Genomic DNA, 22,346 nt, shown 5'->3' on the forward strand with positions numbered 1-22,346 from the left:
TTCTCTTGTACTGTTTTTATTCTCAGTCTCAGTCTCTTAATATATCTTGGCTCAATGTGTTTCTTTTTCTTTAGTCTTTTAGCTGGCACTGTGATCTGGTTTTCTTCTAATGCTCTTTTGTTTTCACTTGTTTGTGGCACTTCGGTTTCTGCTTCTTCCCTTCCTGTCTGACTAGTCCCAGGTCTTGTATCTATTTCTTCTGCCTGGTTACTAAGCTGGCCTGGTTCAGGTGAAATTTGGTTTTTGCTTTTGAATGTCTCTGTTTCTGCGTCCTGAACACGTTCTTCTAATTCTAACTGATCCTGTTCAAGCACTTCGATCCCTTGATTTCCTTCTGCTCGAACTTTTACACTAGTTCTAATCTGTCCCTTTTCGATTTCAGGAGTTAGTGGAGGTGTGTCAATCACCTGATCTGTCCCTGTCTGACCTTCTTCTTCGTCCTCAGACTTGATGTGAATCTCAATGATCTGAGGGTCTTCGCCTGTGCCTGACTCAACCTCTCTATTCCACTCTCTATCTTTGTAGATTCGCTCTCTTGTTCTGATTGGGTCTTCAATGAGATCGATTATAGGTATCCAATCATCTTGGCTGGTGCTCGGCTGCTCGTCATCAGCTACTTCCGGACCAACGTCTACAGGACCCTCAACTGGACTGGTGCTCGGCTGTTCGTCATCAGCTACTTCAGGACCAACGTCTGCAGACCCCTCAGCTGGACGACCTTCAGCTCCAGGCTCCTCGTCTGGTATCACCTTCTGGGTATGGCTGGCATGGATCCACTTGGGAACGCCTGCACACTTCACCGCTGTCGTGGTTACCAGGCTTACTTGGTGCTTTTTTCCCCACCTTGGTTCAAGGCAACTCGAACGAGTGTGTTTCTTTATTTTAACCCAGTCACCCGGAACCAATTTGTGAACTGGTGTTGTCGGGTTGGCGACGGCGTCTGCCCCAATCTGGCGAGAGATAGAACGCACTTGGTCACCCAGTTGCTTGCAGTATTCAAGTACCAAATCATCAGAAATGCTTAACAGTTTGTATCCTGGTACCCATGCTTGTCTCATCACTCTTCCCATCAATATCTCATGGGGGCTCAGGCCTGTTTTTCGATCTGGAATGCTCCTGAGTTCCATCAGAACAAGAGGTAAGGCATTTACCCAGTTTATGCCAGTAGAGCCACACATCTTTGCCAATCTATTTTTTATGGTGCCATTGATTTGCTCTACCACTCCAGAAGCCTCTGGACGATGTGCACAGTGCAGCTTTTGTGTGATCCCAAATGCTTTGCAGAGTTGAGCCAATATTTCATTCTGAAAATGTCCGCCTCTATCTGATTCAATAAAGACTGGAACCCCAAACCTAGGTATCAACTCTTTTAGTAACAGTTTGGCTACTGTTATGGCATCATTCTGTGTGGCAGGGTAAGCTTCCACCCATTTTGAAAATAGGCAGACAACTACAAGGACATATCTTTTCCCCTCACAACGAGGCATGGTGATGAAGTCAATTTGTATTCTCACAAAGGGACCCCCTGACTTCCCAATTTTCCCTAGTTCGACTACTGTCTTCTTGCCAGCGTTGAACTGCTGACATGTCAAGCACCTCTGACAAAGGGACTCTGCTACCTTCCTGAATTTCTTGTTGTACCAAGTCTGTTGAAACACCAGAACCATGGCATCCCTACCAATGTGTGACCCTTCATGTATCAATCGGGCCATAGGGGCAAGCAGGTGTCTGGGTAACACAGGCATACCATTTGGGCCCACAATGACATCATCCTCACGTCTCGGTCGACAACCTTGCTCCTTCCATTTCTCCTTCTCTTCCCATGGCGCAGCATGCTGCCATTCTCTCACTTCATCCCATGTAGGCACTTCTTCAAACATCATAAGTTTGCAGCTGTTTCCAGTCCCACCCAGTCTGATATTCATTGACATGCGATCCATAGCACATTGTTTTGCTACCCGATCAGCAAAATCATTTCCCAATGACACAGGGTCAAGGCCCTTTTTATGAGCAACACATTTGACCACTGCCAATTCCTTTAGTAATTGAATTGCCTCTAGAAGGTCTTGGATAATTTTCCCATTTCGAATGGGAGTACCTGATGAAGTCAGGAATTCCCTTTGTAGCCATAATTGGCCAAAGTCATGCACAACCCCATAACAGTACTGGCTGTCAGTATACACTGTTATTCTTTTGTCTTTTCCCAATTTACAGGCTCTTATCAGGGCAATCAATTCGGCTACTTGTGCAGACTTTACTCCGAATAAACAGGATGCTTCTTTAATTCTGTCTAAAGCAACCACAGCGTAGGCAGCACTTAGACCCACCTGTTAGTGTCTCATACATGAACCATCCACAAACCATTCCTCATCATGTACAGGCAAGGGTGTTTCTTTAATGTCTGGACGGGGCTTGGTACTGAACTCTGTCAAATCAATGCAGTCATGCTCGTGGTCTCCCCCATCTTCCAGAATCATTGAATCAGGGAGTAGAGTGGCTGGGTTCAAGACATTACACCGAGTAATGGCTATATTTGCAGCACCCACGAGAATTCTCTCGTATTTAGTCAGCCGACTAGGGGTGAGATACTGAGTCTTAGTTCGGGTCAGTAGGATCACAACTGCATGGGGAACATACACAGTTACAGGATGTCCCATGACAATGGATTCACTCTGCTCTAAACTTGTGCAAGTTGCAGCTACTGCTTTCAAACACCCAGGTAATCCAGCAGCCACTGGATCCAGAGTGGCAGAGAAATATGCCACAGGCCTTCTGGTTAAGCCATGCTCCTGAGTTAGGACTGACAATGCACAATTGTCACGAGTGTCACAGAATAGGGCAAACTCCTTAGAATAGTCAGGCATCCCTAGAGCAGGTGCTGTACACAGGCAATCTCGTAATTTAGTAAATGCTGTTAAGCTTTCATCATCCCATTCCACTGGGTCCTGAGCTTCTTTCTTTGTCATTTTTATCAAAGGCTTTGCCAGGACTGCGAATCCCACAATCCATTGCCTGCAGTATCCTACAACTCCAAGGAACATTCTGATTTCTTTCTGAGTACGGGGTAACTGCATATTTTGAATTATTCTGACTCTCTCTGAGGTGACTTTTCTGACGCCTTTTTCTATCTGGTGTCCCAGATATTTCACTGATTTTGAACAGAACTGCAATTTCTCAGGGGCCACTTTATGTCCCTTTTCACTCAGGTGATTCAGTAGGGCAATGGTGTCAATCACGCAGTCCCTATGACTTTTGGACGCCACCAATAGGTCGTCAATGTACTGCACCAAAACAGATTTTCCAGGTAAGACTAAAGATTCAAGGCATTTTTTCAAGATCTGATTAAAGATAGAGGGGCTTTCTGTGTACCCCTGGGGGACCCTATTCCAGACATACACGTGACTGTTGAAAGCAAATGAGAAAAGAAATTTGCTGTCTGGATGCAAGGGAATCGAAAAGTATGCGTGACATAGGTCTATTACTGTGAACCACTCAGCATCCCAGGGAATCTGATACAGAATCACTGCTGGGTTCGGAACAATAGGGCAACAAGGAACCACTATCTTGTTCACTTTTCTCAGGTCCTGCACTACTCTGTACTTGCCATTAGGCTTTTTGATGCCCATAATGGGTGAGTTACAGGGGCTGCTCATTACTTTCTGTATGATGTTTGCTTCTAGTAATTTCTGTATTTCGACGGCAACTCCTGCTCTTACTTCGGCACTCATTCTGTAGGGCTTGGTATTGGGGTACACTGCGTTTTCTTTCATTGCTATTTGTATGGGGTCTACGTTTTTCATTAGTCCTACATCCTTTCCTGTAAAGTCCCATACTTCTGGTTTCACTGTCTTTTGGAGTTCTTCAGGTAAGTCCTGTATAGTCCTTCGTTTGATTTCTGAGTCAGGTCTGATTAACATTAACTTGTAAATACCATCCTCGTCTGGGGTTTGAATTTCGACGCCTTTCTGTGTGCAAAAGATGGTACAGTTCATTTTGCACAACAAATCACGTCCCAGTAAGTTCACTGGACTAGTATCACAGACGACAAATCTGTGCATTTCTTTAAAGTTCCCTATTGAAATTTCCATGGGTTCTGTAACGGGGGTACTAATCAATTGATTAGATACCCCTACTACCTGGATTGCTTCTCCCGAGAGGGGTAGGTTTGGAACGTCCACTGTTCTCACAGTAGAACGGGTAGCACCAGTGTCCAATAGAAAGTTGACATCATTTCCGTCGACCTTTCCTTCAATGTATGGCCCTGACTGGTCTACCGGCAAGGAGGCGCCAAGTACACACTCCTCGTCCTCCCCTCTCAGGCCCCGTCAGTACTGGTCGTCACAGAAGAAAGTGTCATTCAGTAGATACTGCGAAGTTGCTGTATTTCTATTCTCATTGCCTCCCCAGATCTCTATGTCGTCACCCTGCGGTGATTAACCCTTAAAAGTTGGCTTTGGTGCTCGGGGTACTTGAATTGTTTTTACCTGCTGCTGGGTCTTTCTTGGCTTTTCATTCTGCGTCTGTGGATTTAAATCAGGGGTTTGGGCATTATCAGACTGTAAATAGGGACACTCGTCTCTCCAATGTCCAATTTCTCCGCACTGGTGGCAGGGAAATTTCTTTTTCGCTTCCTCTCTGCTCATTTTAGGACGAGGCTTTCCTCCACCCCCACCTCCAGGGCCTTGGTTCTGAGTAGTTTTATTTAACTTACTTAATTGCTTTTCTTGTTGTTCTGCGAGCTTTACTTGTGCCCACATCACTTTCTCCTTTAAAGCCTTTTTCTTTTCTGCCATCTCATCCTCACAGTACTTTGCGTACCGTAGGACCTCATCCATCTTTTTGGATTGCAAACAAATTTTGTTATCTTTTATCCACTGACAAATTTCGGGTCTTAAACCGTTTACAAACCTGTAAATGAAGTGGGTCATGTCCTTCATCTCGATGTTATCTATACCACTGTAGGTCTTAAATACCTGCAACAACCTTTCATAAAAGGAGTGCACAGTCTCGTCCCTTTCCTGCGTTGTTCTATCTATCTTGGTCCAATCAGTTTCCTTTGCGGGCACTTTTAGCTTCAGATGCTGAATTACCTGATCATATTTTCTCATGACTTCTTTAGAGGGTTCTCCTGTTTTAGAATCTCTCGGGTATTCCTCACTAGGCCAAGCTATGGCGATTTTACACTCGGTCCACAGATCTACAGGGACCACTATGTCGAAGAACCCATCCAGGTCCTTCCACAGGCATTTCTGCACCTTTACAAACCTTTCTACCTGTCTGTACCAATCCACGGGCTTTTCTCGTAATTTTGGGAAATCATTAGTAAAGGACACAATATCCTGTCTGGGCCATGGAACGTGTACATATTTTCCACCTGGCACTTCGCGCATAGGGCATAACTGTTCTGGTTTGTCAGCTTCCTTTAGAACGAATTCGGGAGTTGCCTGCTTAGACCTGGCCTCATCTTTTTTCCTAGCCCATCTGGCTTTCCATCTCTCTACATCTCCCCATTTCTGCAATACTGTCAATAGTTCTTTGACCTGTACTTTCTTTCCTGACACATTCAGGTTTTCTAAATCTTTGTCTGAAAAGTCTGCTCTGTAGGGTTTCTGCAAAGGTTTCGATTTTGAAATATCTATTCCCATGCTAGCAGCCGTGTCTGTCAATTTTTCATGGAGTACTCGGGCATTTCGGGTAAGACTTTTGCAAATAAACAGCAGCTCTTCTTCAGAGTAGGTATTTAATCTGTCTAATCCTACATTTCCTGCCATTAGTTCTTCTATTTCTACTCTCAATTTGTAGAGATCTAAAGGTTTCGTCTGTGGAGTTTGTTTCTATAATTCTTGACTCCATCTTTCGATTTCCTCAGGAGTCACCAACGTGACACTTTTAGTACCCGAAGTTGATTCCATTTGAATCTCCCTCGTGTTGAAAGGATTATGTCTTTTCTGCATCCTTCTCCCTGTATTTCTAATGGGCAGATCCAATAGTGAGACTTCAGATTCGCCCTCACTTGTCTGTTCATCTACAATTAAGGGCTCTGGTCTTGGCTGTGCTATGACGGGAGTAATGACTGGAGTTTTCGGACTCCCTTGACGGTCCCCATACAACGGAACCACCGGTCCGATAGTTACTGGGATTGTCAAGGCTTCAGGACTGGTATTTAACTGAGAGATTTTCTGAATGATCTCAGCTCTCTGTTTTGCTAGAACCTCCCGCTCCTTTTCTTCCAATATTCTCTCTAAGGATTTGTCATGTAACACCTGCGGGGTCAGAGTGGGAGCATTACTCGGGGCAGTGGGATGTGTTTCACTTGGTCCTTCGCCATAATTAGGTCTTGGGAACAAACTTCCTGTGCCTAGGGATCTTGGTTCCTCCTCATAATGAGGGTGTAGGAACGGCATTCCTGAACCTGAGGGTCCCGCTTCACCTCCGTAAGGGGGTCGAGAGCAAAAGTCTTTTTCACGGGAGTATCTTGCCTCCCCACTAACGGGTATCTTTGGATAAATATCCCTCTTCTCTACAGGACCTAGACTTTCGGGGTAGGGAGGTATGAAGCATCCCCCTCCTGCACTGGCAGATCTGGCCTCCTCCGGGGGAGGAGGTCTTCGGAAAATGTCCCCTTCACTAGAAGGTCTACGTTCTTCATTATAAGGAGGTGGGCTTCTTGTAAATATGTCATCTAAAAATTCATCATCCGACTCTCCAATGGGCACCCAATGTTTACATTTTTCTGTTTTCTTCTCCCCAATAGGAGGGCCACATGCTGGCATCATTGGAAACAGCCCTTCTACAATCATATTCTGTCTCCACTGTTTCATCTTTTTGGCTCGGGCTTCCTGCTTCAACTTTGGATAAAATTTAGTTAACCCTTTATCCATCCGTGGCTTATCCCTTTCGAAAGCCTCGATTTCCCATTCCTCTAGTGCTTCGTACTGCGTTAATCTAGGTCTGGGATGTAAATCATTCATTCGGGTTCTCAGATTAAATAGAATCCTGCTGTTGAAAGTTCCGTCTAACGGAAAAGCCAATACTCCGTCATCTTTTGTGTATTCCGCCCAATTTTCCAACCATACACATGTGTTGTACCCTTTATCGAACATCATGAAAGATGCGGGAGTATTTGGTGGCGGAATTACAACACCTTCTCTAGTTTTAATCGGCTTGTCTTTTTTGAAAAAATTCTTTACTTTGTTTACAAGGGACAATTTTCTCTTATTTCCGTACATAATGTCGTATCTATTAGTCTTCCACTTATCTTTTCCAAACCCTAGGTATCTTGGATCAGGTCTAGTCTCCGGAGTATACGTGTGCCACATACGACTTCTGCGAGCGGCTTTGTTTACAAGTCACTCCCAATCTAAATGCGTCTTTTATTTTCGTGCAACCAATGAAATGCACGAGTTTAAATATTCTCGACCAATGGGTGCGCGGCCCTTTCGCGAGACAGTTCTCACGCTTCGGCGCTCACCCCTCCTTTACAATTCCAGCCCCGCTACCCGCCCGCTGCTTCTACCAATCCCAGTGCGGCACACAGTGACGTCAGAGCAGCTTCGCGACTGACTCCCTCCCTTACAAGGTAACGGAAACTTTCTTACTTTCTAAAGTGCTTAGTGCTTGGTTATTTCACAACGAATACACATTCGCCACTGTGCTCAAGTGTCTAGACAGAAAAGAATTTTTCACTGCAAGTAAACTACTTCCATTTACTTTTCACACACTACGGATAGATCCCTTCTGCCTACCCTTCACACAAGCATTGGAGAACCTGCTACTTCCCTAGACACATCCACCTTTCCGGGATATATCTGAGTCTAAAGTTTCACCAGCGAGCCCCTTTGCTTTCACCCAAGCTTCGATGAACCTGCTACTCTTCCGGTGTGACCCTCACTAGGTTATGCCACAATAGGAATTTTGCCAATGAACCTCGTTACTAACATTTATTCAAACATACATTCAGAAAAAACCCTAGTTAGTGCTTCCAGTTCTGCCTAACCTGCACCAACTTTCCTAAAAGCCAGTGACCTCAAACGAATGGATTCTATTCACCACTCGCTATTCAATTCCCTGGGGATTCCTAACAACATAAAAAACGTTTTACGTACGAATTGATTAATACATATAACAGTATAATAACAAGAATAACGATTTTAAAACATTTCATAATTTTTCAAAGTAAACACTTCAAGTGAGTGATCAGTCCACCCGAACTGCCTACTTTCGCTAGCAGCATCCGACTTAGCTAGACTAACTAGTCCTACCTAACCTTTAACTATTCCCTAACCATCCTCGATGCTACCAGAAAATTACTGATAGAGATCGCAGGTCACCCGACCAATAAATTTCGCCACTCTGGCTTCGGGCCCATATACTCCAATTCACCATATATACATTGATCAGATGACCTTACAATCTACTACCAATAATCATTGAGTCCCTTTCGATTATTTCCAGTGTACCCGACTTACCATCCACCGTTACGGGTACCTATGACCACGATGGGTCAGGGAGCTAGCTGTAAAAGGAAAGGCAGCAAAATTCAAAACCCAACTTATTGTACTTTTGTTTTCATGAAATGACCACGAACAACTTTGAAGTTTTAAGGCCTTTATCTAAAGTTCAAATTCAGTGAGCAGACAATTTATTGCGAGCAGACAATCAATAACTAAGATGACAAAAATAACATATCCATAAAGGAAAAATGCTAACGCAACCATTTATAAATGCAAATGTGGGAAGTGGAAAACAGGGATATACTATGTAAATTCAGAAGTGAGATCTAAGAATGGGCATTCATAAACTCATGCACGTACTAGGGTTATACTATTGGAGAAGTGCTTATACTAAGGAAAAATTCAGAGATCCTATACATCTATAGGAAGAGCGAGAAAAGAGAAACACGCTATGCATCTGGGAACTACTTTAGTCAGATTTATACGAGAAAATTATAGACCACATCAGCAAATTGAAAAAAAAAATGGAGAAATGATTTCTAAAAAGGTAGGGTAACATAGGAACACGCTATGATATTAAATGCAAAATTACTTTAGGATATGCAATGGTTGCGGAAAGCATGGAAAATTATCATATGCAAAGGTATGTCTTTATTGAAGCAAAGACAGAAATTAGAAAGGTGCAGTTTCAGAGTTTTCAGCAAGATATTTACCTAGACTGGTGTGAAAACCAACCCTGGCCACGGGTCAGTTAAGGGCAGGAAATACCCCCAGGAAGGACAGACATCAACAGGACAGCAGGTGCAGAATGGACACCCCAGGACAGGACAGGAAACCCAGATTAGGATCAGGAAAGGACCACCAGGACACGACCAGCACCCGCAGTTTGGAAGCAATGCCTGCGCTCCACCCTCTCTGCAGCTATCAGTCAGAACCCCGATTGGGTTAGCGAACTCCCCAGCAAAGTGCTCCGCCAGCACTTAAGGTTTAGTAAAACCTTAGTCTATGGTCAATTTCGGACAGAGTGCTCCGCAGCGCTCTGTATCTTCAGTCACCTATTGAGTGCGTTGGGTGAGTGACAGGTCAGCTATTCAGACAAGTCGGACAAATTCCCTAGGTGAACCTAGGCTAGATATACTGTTTTGGGACAGTGTACCACCCCCCAAATGTTGCAAAGTGTCAGAATCCCCATTTTCGATTGGTCCTAAGGTAGGAGTTGGTTAACACACCAATCAGAACAGACTTCTGCAAGTCCCTATTTACATTTTTGGGTACCGCCTAGCGAGATTGGGGTTCTCATGAGAAACCGCACAGAATACAATAGGATGAATACATATGTATCAGTTGAGGAACATTTTCTCCATCCTCCTGGGTCAGAGGTAACGCTCTCAGGAGCATCTTGACTGTGGCTGCAAGCTGGCTGTGTTCCACTGCTCAAGGCTGTTTCTTCCCGGGCTGTGTGATCATGCGCAGAAGGGACTTTCAATATGGCTCTCGACCCATTCGGACCCCCATTTCCCGCGATACATGAAAAGTAAGCGAAAACAAATTAGCACATAGAAATAAATGAATGTATTACATGTCATGATTTCGTACTTCAGCTTTATCATTTATAAAAATATACTATGCAATTAGATATTAGTGTAATATATATGACACGAGAGCAATAGCACAAGCCTCACCACATGATTACTTTGAGCAGCCATTTTATGGCTATTACTCATGCGCACCCTTTCCCTCTCAAACTACATCTACGTAAAGTCACGTGAGTGTGACTAACGCATGCGCAGAAGCAAATTTAAAAGCGGCGGCCATATTATGGACACGGGTTATTTGTATTAGTAAAACACATAGGCAAGCTTCGCTACTACACACGTATACCCAAAATAAAAGAGATTAGTAAAACGTACAATTGTTATAAGGTTACAACAGATTCGAGGTTCATGAATCGAGCAAGTCGCGATGCGAAATCTTGCTCTATCATGCTCACTAAGCCACTGGAGTCAAGCTATCCTGGCTGAAGACGGCTGATAGCCAGAAACCGGTCCTAGGATGCTTGATTCCGGTCCAGGGAAGACATGGCTTGGCAGTTCGGGCTGGACTGTTCCCATGAGGCACAGGGTCAAGACTGATTCGCATATGGCCATGTCTGAACTGGGGTGGCTTGGTGAGCAAAATAACGATGGATTAAACCCAGATCTGTGACTGGGGGTGAGTGTTTTGCCATTGTGCAACATTCCGTCCATCATCTTGTGTGTTTTGCTGTTCAATGTTAAGCCCCCCGGACACATGATGTCGAGGGCATAGCTGGTAATGTGGTCACGAGGGTATCTTCTTTAAAGCCATTAACTTATTCACCATTTCATCTCCTGGCAAACCAGAAGCATGCCTCGTATATGGTTAATTAAATCCTTATTCTGATCTGGCCATCAAAATTAAGTCTTGTACCTGAGCCTGCAGTGACCATGTAACAGTGGACCTCCAGGTGCCGTAGAAGAGCAGAGACACTTATTCAAAAGGTGGCGCAAAATGTCTGTGTAACCAGTTTCCTAATTTGTTTATGTAGAGGGAACTGAAGTTGTCTTTTCAGCAACATGTATTTCGCTATATGAAACTTTAAAAATAAAATGAACTGTTTAGAGAACAAATTCAAAACATACCTTCGGCTATCACTATGTTTTCATTGAGTTTATTTTCAGGAATACAGTTTTATCGCTAGAACTGAATCCAGTTCTAGCAGCTGTGTTCTGCTTTTATGAACTCAAAGAAGATACCCATGTCATAGAAGAAGAATTACAAATAACTTGTCATTCCAGAAGAGGGTTACCGGGCCTTAAATTGTCAAAACTCTGTTCCTGTTTGTTCATGGTGGTCTGATGTTGCTTTTGACCTGGATACAAAGCATTTCGCATCCTTGGAGTGTGTCTTGATTTGGTATTGTCTTGATCTCAGTGATCTCTTAAACCTAACTAAATTTGGGGGCACTTTGATGTATTTAAGATTCCACTTTATTGCCCCCTTGATTAGTGATAAACTCTGTAAATATTGTACTTTCCCTGTTTTTCTGTTCTGTCGCGTGACTACTGGGTAGGGTGATTTTGGTCTGTCCCTTTTATACATGCAGGAATGTATATTTGTGTCTCGATACTTCCTGTCTCCATACAAAGTAGTAGACCTATTTTTCCCGTTTCTCCACAGTGTGGAAGAAGACGAAGAAGAGATCGTGCATATGGGCAATGCCATCATGTCCTTCTACTCTGCCCTGATCGACCTGCTGGGACGTTGCGCACCAGAAACTCATGTAAGTTGTTTCACTTGCTAGGTCCAGCTTACAGAGGTATTGGTTATAGCTTCGCCTCCTCACAAGGCAACTGGGACACTTCCCATCAGGCCGCTGCTTTTGGAAAGCATGTCGAATTATAGGCCACCCTGAAACATATCAGATGAGCTTGGCTTGTGATTGTCTCTTACTTTGCATTTGGCTATGTAGTCTAGAACTGTGCTTACTTTGGTAGGTAATGCCGGTGTGTGATTCTGCCTAGCCCCATGTCCTTCCTTGTTGACAGAAGATTCGTTCTTCTAGGGATTCACACCATTGGCACTCACGCAAATGACTGATGCTAACTACAGTAGGGCTGTCTTGCTTAATGTGTACGATGAGCAGGCAGCCCCACTCATGGATAAGTACTTATGATGTCTTGTTCTTAGCAAAGGAAAAATAAATCAGAGTTTCAGAAGATCCCACATAAGTGTACACCATCATTTACCTAACCAGCAAAGATAGGTGACAGATACTTTGAAGTAAAACAAAACTATCTGCGGTGCTTGTACAAGAATTTAATATCTGGATATGTAGAAATTGACATTTCTTTCCAAGGAAAGATCATTTATAATTGGAAAAAAAATGCCTACACACAGAATACACCTTGGCAAACCTTCCCGTGCATTTGACATGCAAAGGTCTTAAGCTTGTTGTATCTGTACCTCATCCTTTTCTTCTCTCAACAAAACACAGATATCACATTATTTCATCAATATTGCTTTACGGTGGCTGCCAGTGAGATAAAATCGTGAAGGATGTAACAATTCCAACTCTGTGAAGTTACAAAATTAACTTGTTCTCTTTATTTCTTCAATAAATGTACATAACTTATATACCTTTATACCTACAAACGCCCTTATACACTCGGGCTTGTTAATAAAAAGGTTGTAAAATTTATTTTGAAATTTGAAAGGTGGAATTATTTTCGTAATCACTGTTACTAATAATACCCCTTTTAGTATTTTAAAAGCTTGGTTTATTTTGATAAAAATGTAAATGTGTGTGTCTTGTAAAGCGCACTGCTACCCGGAGGCGTCCTGGCGCTATAGACCGCTGGGGAACCCGTTCTGGCTTTCCCTGTGAGATGTTCCCTACTGGGTATCTCCAAGGTGAAACCAGGCATCCCTGGCGTTTGTGGGGGGCCGTTGTGGAGATGAGGCAAGCTAATGCCCAGAGTTGCCGAGTGTGATCCCTGGTTAGAGTAGGCACCGAGGCGAGAATTATCGAGTCCGCTGACTCTGGTTCACAACCCTGCCGTGTCGGGAATTGAACCCTGGTCCCGGGCCGTCCTCTGCTTCCGGGTCTGCCGCCTCTAACCAGTGAGCCACACCACTCAACGTAATGATTAATGTTTTAGAGGTCGTTTTATAGTTATGTAACCGAAGTCCAACTTTTCTACAGGTTAGAAATTTGGGATGGTATGCTAAACATTTACTTTCATTTTTTGTACTGTGAAAACTGAAGTATATTGTTTAAAGATTATTTTAGTTATATACACAATTTTAACAACACCCTACATACGAATATTATATATTTTATTTAGGAGTTCTATCCAAGTTAGGATGGATTCTTACCAATACATAATATATATATAGCTCGGTAAAAATGAAGCCCATTTGTTTAGTTTTAAATCAACTTGGATTTTCTTTTACAGTTAGGATTGTTTCTAAATTGTATGCAAAGAAACCAATGGTGTTAACACAATTATTCACAATATTACAAATCTTGGTGGTTGTATACCCAGTATTATGTATAATAAATATTATAAAACACACTGCAAAATTTGTTGTAAAGTTGCAATCTTTTTCTATGACTTTGCAACAAATCATCCCAACTGTGTACAATTGATAGCAATTATGTAGGAGTTTTATAAAAACAAACATTTTGTACACATGTTATAACAAATCACCCAACGTTGTGCAAGTTTTATATATCATTCATAATTGCAGGTGTAGAGGTAGTTTTTTTCTTTTAAAGTGGACTTTTCACCACTTACACCTTGTAGATACCAACCCCATAAGACAGAAAACAGTGTCGCAGAATTGTTAGAGTTACAAAATCAAGTGAATTAACCATTTTTTCAAGAAATATTGGTCCCTGCTGATTATTCCAGATAAGCGTCATACTCAAGTGCTTTCATTTCAGATGTAAAAGAAGAAAAGTGCTTATTGCAACATTACCTTGTTCTTTATATTGATGGTGCCATGCGCCCTGCTCTGAACTTATTGAGAAGTTGAACGTCCACACATGGGAAACTCTTAGAAATGTAATTTCCAAAAATCATAAAACCAATGAAACATGCTTGTGAAATTCTGTCTACAGCTCATCCAGGCTGGCAAAGGAGAGGCTATCCGGATCAGGTCCATCCTCCGTTCTTTGGTGCCAACAGACGACTTGGTTGGGATCATCAGCATACCACTCAAACTACCAGCGTTTAACAAAGGTAATATTTGAAACAGACTTTCTGTTGAGCACAGTCTTGTATATCACTATACCTTCATAACTTGGTGCTTAGATATCTTGAAATGGAAAGGCAACTAGTAGAAATTCAAAGCAAACCAGGTGGCTGTTGCCCATTACACAAAATAGAGGGGAAGCACCATGAAGAACATTCAGTTGGAAGATGTATGGTAATGACTAAGGCCCACATGCATCAAGGGTTTTTGCATTCGCAAACGGTGCGAATCGCAAAATTCGGCCGTTTGCGAATGCAAATCCCTTTTTTGGGATGCATGAAGCTTTTTGCTATTTTCGCAATTTAAGAAATCGCAATTTTTTTGCGATTTCATAAATTGCGATTGCATTTAAGAAATTGCAATTTTGCGATTTCTTAAATGCAATGCATGATTTTTTTTTTAAATTGCGAATTCGCAAATTAGAAGTGGTAAATTACCATGAAGTTAACCTTCATGGTAATTTTAGAAAGCTTTCAAAAATGCACAAAAGTGCATTTTTTAAAGTTTCATTTTAAACTCACACATGCCCTTTGGGCATGTGTGTGTGAAAAAAGCACGTTAAGGTACATTTCAGGGGTGCAGGGGGGGTCCTTTGGACCCCCCCCCTGCACCATTGAAATTGCATTCTCATTTTGCGATTCCTTAATTGCGAATCACAAAATGAGAATGCCTTCACATTCATTCCTATGGGCCTCAAGGCCCATAGGAACCAATGTAAAGGGATTCCTTAATTGCGATTCGCAAATTGTGAATCGCAATTAAGGAAAAATAAGGAATCGCTAAAAAAATTGCGATTTTTTGATGCATTGCCGTTTGCGATTCCTTAATTACGATTCCTTAATTTTCGCAATTAAGGAATCGCAAACGGCAGCAATGATGCATGTGGCCCTAAGCCTCAAGTAGTTGCTCTGCAAATGACAGGGCACTTCTTCTTGAAGTCTTTCTTAACATCATAGACAAAACTTGATTTCTGTTTATGATACGGTGACAATGGCACAGTAAGAGCAAGTTGGTCTTCCTTTACAAGTCTTTGTTTGTTGATGATGTTGGCTTTGCCGGTTCTTCTAAATTTGCAGTGCAAGCATTGACAAAGCTATTAGCAGTGGGTAGCCATCTTGGATTGCTACATTGAATTCTTAGATGGCCTTCATTTTGCGTGTAGAATCAATGTAGCAGGCATTTTTTAGAAATATAAAAAATTGCGTTCAAGGATGGCTGAACTTTGGGCTAGATGTACGACAAGTTTTTGCATGCGCAAACAGGTTTGCGACCCATTTGCGCTTGCAAAAACCTACATGGCCATGCACAAACACTATTTTGCGTCTCGCAAAAATAGCGACTCGCAAAATAGTGCTTTGCTACTTGCTATTAGGGAGGGGCGTTCCCTTCCTAATAGCGACTCTCTAGCCATGTATGAATGTTTTGCAACCGCAATTGCTAAACACTCACAATTTACTGCCCTCTTCACGAGGGTGGTAATGGAGTCGCAAATGGGAAGGGGTCCCCGGGGGATCCCTTCCCCTTTGTGACTGGCTCTAAAAATATTTTTTAAGGGCAGGGAGTTGTCCGTTGTCCCAGGGACGCACTCCCTGCCCTTAAAAAATGAAACGAAAATGGGATGCATTAAAAACAAACTTCTTTATTGACTAGCAGTCCCAGACATGGAGGTCTGCTGAGCCCAGCAGGTCACCATCCGTGAGAGAGCCAGCCATTCTCAATGGGGGTCACAAATTGTGAGTGGCTCATTAATTTTCATGAGCCTCAAATTTTTCTACCTCATTGGGAATCGCAATCAGTGTCTCTGACACTGTTCTACATTCCAAATTACGACTCATAATTTGCGACTCGCAATTGAGCGCAAATTGCGAATCGCAATTTGGAATGGTCATACATCTGGCCTTTTATTTTCTATGGCGAAGACAACTACCACATTGTATCAGGCCATCGTAAATGTTATTTTCTATATTGCTTTGAGGAAGCATTTATACGTGGTAAACATGTCAGGAGAATGAACTCTTAGTTCTGTGATCACATAATAATATTTTTGGAATGAAAAAAGGTGAATCATGTTTTCCTTTGGAATGTTATTAAAGCCTATGCAGCCCACAGAGCCCGGAGCAAACATATTGTCAGGACTTATCACTTACCTGGGACATCACATCAGGACTCCAGGAAGATAAAGCAGATGAACTAACACACTAGGAAGGGGGTTTGATGTGTTGCTGTACATTGGCATGGATCACGGCAAGTGGTGAAAAATTTGCGACAAGGCTGGGGTGGCAAGAGGACACCGTAGTCCTTCACACGCACTGAATGGCAGTGGCTGACATTACCGGTGGAATAATAATTACGTCAAAACACTTTGAGACTGAAATGCTCGTTGGTGGGACAAACACAAGAATACAGAGAAAAGGCATCACATCAGGACTAAGCAGTTGAGCTAACCAGCAAAGCTAGCCAATCATGAACAAGGTACTGACCTGATGCATGATCTGTGTTTAAGTAATATATTGAAAACAATGGGTCCTCAACTAAAGCGTGCTGCTGTATCTGGGACCTAAAAATGGCCTGAACCTCCCTCCCCTCAGGCACCAACACCAGGCTAGGTGACGCAGGGATTGCCTTATTGCTTATCCTAGTCCTGTCTCTTAACACTCACACACATACTCAGCAGCTATAATCTTGGATACTCTATGTATGTGTAAAAAGGCCAGGTGCACTAAAAGGTAAAGGTTGGCTCTGTGGGCCATTTCCAAGTCGCATATTTCCTAAGCCATATCCAGACCTAGATACAAGCCACCTGCCTGTCGCTTCGCCCCTCAGAGGCAGGTGATGCTACTTGGCTCTGTTGCCACCACCGTCTTCCACTCCAAGTGGGCTCCATCAATAATTAAGCCCATCACACACCCTCTCAGACTCATCTGCAATCTGGGTGCAACCTTTGATGTTTATCTGTCCTTTGTACATTAAGTCAACTTCTTCACAAATCTACATTCTACAACTAATAACTCAACAAAGGGATCCTGCTATTGTTATATTTATCACAGGAAAGTATGCATGTTCAATTCAATATAAAAGAGATACGGTGCGGTGCTGTCCTTGCTGCTGAACCACGACACATTTTGTAACACCTGCATTCCTCCTTTTGAGGTTTGTGAGACATAATCCGTTCTCCAACTAGGATGCCCGCCATAGCGAATCAGGGAAAGAACCTTATTTCATGTATGTTCCTCAAATCGCTTTTACACACTCCAGCCACATGTGGTTTGAAGAATGTGTTTTTTATTGATGCCGAAGCCTGTACTTTCCCCCTTTTCTGCTAGACCAATAGTTTTCCACATAATATATGTGTTCCATCTGCTGTTAGGTTGGTGGAGACCAGCAAAACGCTTTCAGTCTCACATGTAGTGAACGAAATGCACCCATGGGTTCATAAAATAACATATATATTATATTGAGGGCCTTTAACCTCCTCTGTAATATGTTGCTGGTTTTGCTCCACACTAGACTGACAATTCAGTGCGTTTGATTGAAAAGGTTTTAGTGGGGGCATAAGATAAATAAATATAACAGAAATGCCGATCCCTGTGTAACTTATTGTGAAAAGCGGTTCTGATGTCCAGAAAACCACAAAACCTAAGAGGCCACGCTTAACAGACCCTACACAGAAAGACAAGAAAACCCAATTCACTGATAAGAGATCATGGGTGTGTGGTCTGCAAATCAATCGGTTGCTTTACAGTATCTTAAACAACTATTTCGGTCAATAGGCCCAATCACCAGCCAGAAAATTGTTCTACGCTCCTTGTAATACTATTTCCTTTGTAGAATTGTATCACAATCCAAATAGAGCAAAACGAAAGGATGTGTTGTCATTGTTAATGCACCACAATTGGTCAGTAATATTTGATGTGGGTGGGAGTCGGGACATTGACCTATAGCTGAGAAGGCTTCATGGTTCCTTCACAGACACAAAGCTTTTGATGTCCCAGGTATATGAACCACCAGGTTGAGGTAGGTTTTTAAAAGCCAAGTAAGAACCCAAGCATTTTTTCAGCCCATGGCTTTTACTTTATCACTCAAATTTAGTCATCATTTCAAGGCTGACAGTTGTGGGACATCTGGCACAGTATTATGGCACATGCAACCACCTTTGTGTTTCCCCTGCTGATGCAGGATGTGAAGGAAAGGTGTATTCCTTTGGAGAATTCACCTATCGCTTCACTATATGGAAAACTGTTTGGTAGCTGTGATGCCATCAGAAATGCCATTTGACCGAATTTGTAGTGGCCAATCGCCCATCTTTTCTGGCGACACCAGGTCTGTGCAAGACTGCCATGCAAACAATAGCAGTCTTGCACAGAGAGCTTTAAAATAGCTCTGACGTGAAGAGAGAAATCTCTCAGCACATCAATGGGATTTATAATATGGCTACTGGAAATGTGTACCCCAGTATGGGAGTACATTTCCAGTATCCATACTTGTGATGTGATGGTATGGCACTTCCAGCATGGTGCATAAGCATGATTGGATTACTTGCACAAACGTTTTTGCCATACTTGGGCTCCAGCCATGCTGGTTACAGCCACATATTGGGGAACATTTCCCCTGCCGCATCTAGAAAGTTCAAAACTGATGAGCCATCCTCCCACTGTGTGGAGGGAGTACTTCCTGTACAAACACCGGCGAACTGATTAGTCTGAACGGCTGGTGTGTCAGAGTACCTATTGTAGTAAAATGATTTCTGTTTCTTTTCAGATGGTTCCGTCTTTGAACCTGACATGTCTGCCAGCTTCTGCCCTGAGCACAAGGCGCCTATGGTGCTGTTCCTGGATCGTGTTTATGGTATTACGGACCAAAGCGTCCTCCTTCACCTACTGGAGGTCGCATTCCTGCCTGATTTAAGAGCCTCTGCCTCCCTTGATACAGTAAGTCTCAGATCTTGAGTTATGGGCTCTGTAAACTTCCGAGCTGTGCAGGTTAATCATGGCGGTCGGCCATTCGAGTTCCTGCAAAAGCGAGTCATTATGCTGAATCCTAATTTGCGAACTAGCTTCCAAGTTGATGTCACAGAGTCAACCCAAATTAGGATTGATTTCTTCATTTTCATATTCATTTTGGAGCGCAATGCATGTTTTATTTTACATTTATTTACAATTGAGAAAATATGTGGGTCATTTATTATCAATGGTGAAGTATAATTAGCATATTTGTTTAAATTGGATGAAAAAGCTGGTCTTTTTTAAAAATTTTGACAGATGTAAGGTTTTTTTTAGACCTTTCATACATTTGAAGCATGTTTTATATATATATAATTCAAAGGTATGAAACTTATAAAAGACGAAGATTGGGTATGTGCTTTACAAAACATAAACCAACAATCCCTGTAGTTTTCATATCCACCAGACAGGTTTGTTGCCTTTTTCACTTTCAAAACACTCATCTGCACCAACCAAGAAGGCACTACAAATGGTGGGTGTAAATATGGCACTTTTTTTATTAGTTCAATTCAAGAACTTGTATTCACCTACTCCACTGTTTGTTGTGTACGGTACTTCAGACACTGAACAGTCATAATCCTGGCAAGTATTGTGAGATGAGTAGTGGCTTATATGAACCTGTCTTATCTAGAAGCTATCAGACCCCTGCTATGTGCAATCGCAGTATATGAGAGTCTTTATAGATTGCAATTCGATGCAAGAGATCTCTGCACATATAAGTATATGTTTTAGTAGTGAATGGGGAAGAACAGAGGGGTGGTGCATGGAAAAACTGTTTAAATGTAAAACATATTTATCGATTAATTTTTAAACGTTTTATTGTCTGTTTTTAGCTTTTAAAATGATTCTAACATGAATTTGTATTACAAATAATTAAATTACTTTTACTTACTTTCAAGATGGTATACGCCAGTCATTGCCACAGGTTTGTTGCATGGTGCACAGCCAAACAGGTCAACCCCTTATCTGCCCCCATTTCCCAAGTCTTGTTGTTTATCCCCAGCAGGGCTCTGCATTGGACATGTTAAAGCGTTACTTATCTGCTATCTTCGCTTTCCTGCGACTACCAGGTCGCCCTTCCCTCTTCAAGTCCCTTATTGTAATTAGGTTATTTGATGGTCTAGATGCAACATGATTCCACCGAATCCATTTGTTACGCCTCAATGGGGGCCTTAATTTGGTTCTCACTTTCCCGTTATGCGCTCCCTTTGAGCCGCTTCATGCTTGCCCTCTAAGACTTCTCACCATCAAGATGGCCTTTCTGGTGGCAATTACATCTGCCTGGAGGGTCAGTGAACTGCAGGCGCTGTCAGCTCAGCCTCCATAGGTGTCTTTCATCCCAGACAAGCTTGTCCTTCGGACTCAAGCACCCTTCTTGCCAAAGTAAGTCTTTCCACGTAGGCCATTCCATCACCTTGTCTACCGGCGCAAAGGGGTACTGCTCACCAAAAATGTCCAGATCCAATCTGACACCTAGGGTTAATTCTAAGGAGAGGAATCTGCAACTAGATGGAGTCTCTACCAGACAAGGCATTACTAAAGGTAAGTAACTTGTTCTTTAGCATCCAGAGTACCCAGTGCCTACTTGAAGAAACTACAATAGTTGAGAGATATCACCATGCTCAGTAGCATGAGCCAGAAAGGTACATTAAAAGACACTGTAAAGTAACTGCTGTGAGTGATGCCTAAAGATGATTCGTTAAGGCATGAGTGCTGTAGGTTCCAATCAAGAATGGAGCCCAGTGAAAAACAGCAGCCATATTTCTAAAGGTTCTATTAGCTATTTGTATTGAAGTATAATATCTCTAGTCTCCTTTCCTTAGTTGCATGAAAAAATGCTCCCAGTTCATTTGGCTTTCCCATTTTAGATTTATATTCTGCACAATATCCATATTTTTACTAGTACATCCTTCACAGACAATACTGTGATTCGATATCGTCCAGTTTGGTTTTAGGAATAAATCTACCATTGTCATGTGGTTCCTATAAACCTGTATAGGATCTGCACGTTTAGACATCAAAGACTGTGGGATTGGTGTTTAGGCTGATTGCAGACACCCCCACCAGATAAGTTTGCCTGTATACCTAGCTAGCTCACAGTGCTACTGTAAACTCCTCTTACCAAAGAGAGAATAGTTATTGGCAAGTATCGAACATGACATCTCTGTCCCATCAGGGATTGTGGAAACCGTACAGTTCTTTTCGCTCAGTAACTCATGCTCACTTTGTCTCAGAGAGATACACAGAATAAACTGCAGGGACGTTTTCAAGAAGCATTTATGGAACCAGCGTTATTCTAGTGTAAAATAGGTGTGTTGAAACAACCATTGGGCAGAAGCAGATATACATGATTATAAGCACCAATAGAGTAAATCGATGGTAGATTCCTACCATAGTGGTAAAACAATGAAAACAGGCAGGTGTGTAAATACATGACAGTAATAATGCATACTCCTACGATGCAACCATAACTACATGTACCTAAGTGTACCTAGCATGTATGTAGGTGTAGAGCCAAGAATCCCCCTAGGCTGAAGCCAACCCCATTACCCCGTCTTGGTCTTAGGATGGACACCCGCAAGAGATGTTAGACCACTGCGAGCTGAAGTGTCTGCGTGCAGGAACCTCCGCGTCTCGCATCAGTGTTACAGCATGGAAGTCTTTCTCCTCTGCCTGCGCGAGCAAAGATATGGTGAATATACACCCAAAAGGTACCCTGAGGGGTTCTACCTTGCTGGGTCATGTCGGCCAAGGATGACAAAAGGGATGACCCTTATACTTAGTTATTATGCAAAAGATGGTAATCCTGCTGTGATTCTGAGAATACTCATGCATAATAAATTAGTCTAGTTTTCTGGGAAAACCACACCACATTTATGCAGCACCTTAACTAGGTAAAAGGTCAATACCAAAAACCTGTTATGTAGTACAATAGCTGGAAAATGTAGGTGAAAGATTAGGTGACTACCCAGGCCTATATTGGGGTACATTACAAAACATAACTTCATAAACTGCGTGTTTCATGACCCTTTGATCACTCTCGGTAGGCATGAATGCCGTATGTACCACTGGCATAAACCTGACCAATGTCTTACTATTTCCCTCTACCCAGCTG

The 22,346-nt window shown here is 42.5% G+C and overlaps 1 protein-coding gene across 1 annotated transcript in view; it reads left to right on the plus strand.

The window, feature by feature from the left end:
* Positions 1–22,346, plus strand: part of RYR3 (ryanodine receptor 3) — a 1,933,484-nt gene that overhangs the window by 1,030,444 nt on the left and 880,694 nt on the right. Inside the window, exons 45-47 of the mRNA XM_078661960.1 lie at positions 11,652–11,754; positions 14,098–14,218; positions 18,990–19,159. Coding sequence (XP_078518086.1) covers positions 11,652–11,754; positions 14,098–14,218; positions 18,990–19,159 — 394 coding nt within the window. The remainder of the gene's footprint in view (positions 1–11,651; positions 11,755–14,097; positions 14,219–18,989; positions 19,160–22,346) is intronic.

Source organism: Lissotriton helveticus, chromosome 9, assembly GCF_964261635.1.
Source record: "Lissotriton helveticus chromosome 9, aLisHel1.1, whole genome shotgun sequence".
Lineage (NCBI taxonomy): Eukaryota > Metazoa > Chordata > Amphibia > Caudata > Salamandridae > Lissotriton > Lissotriton helveticus.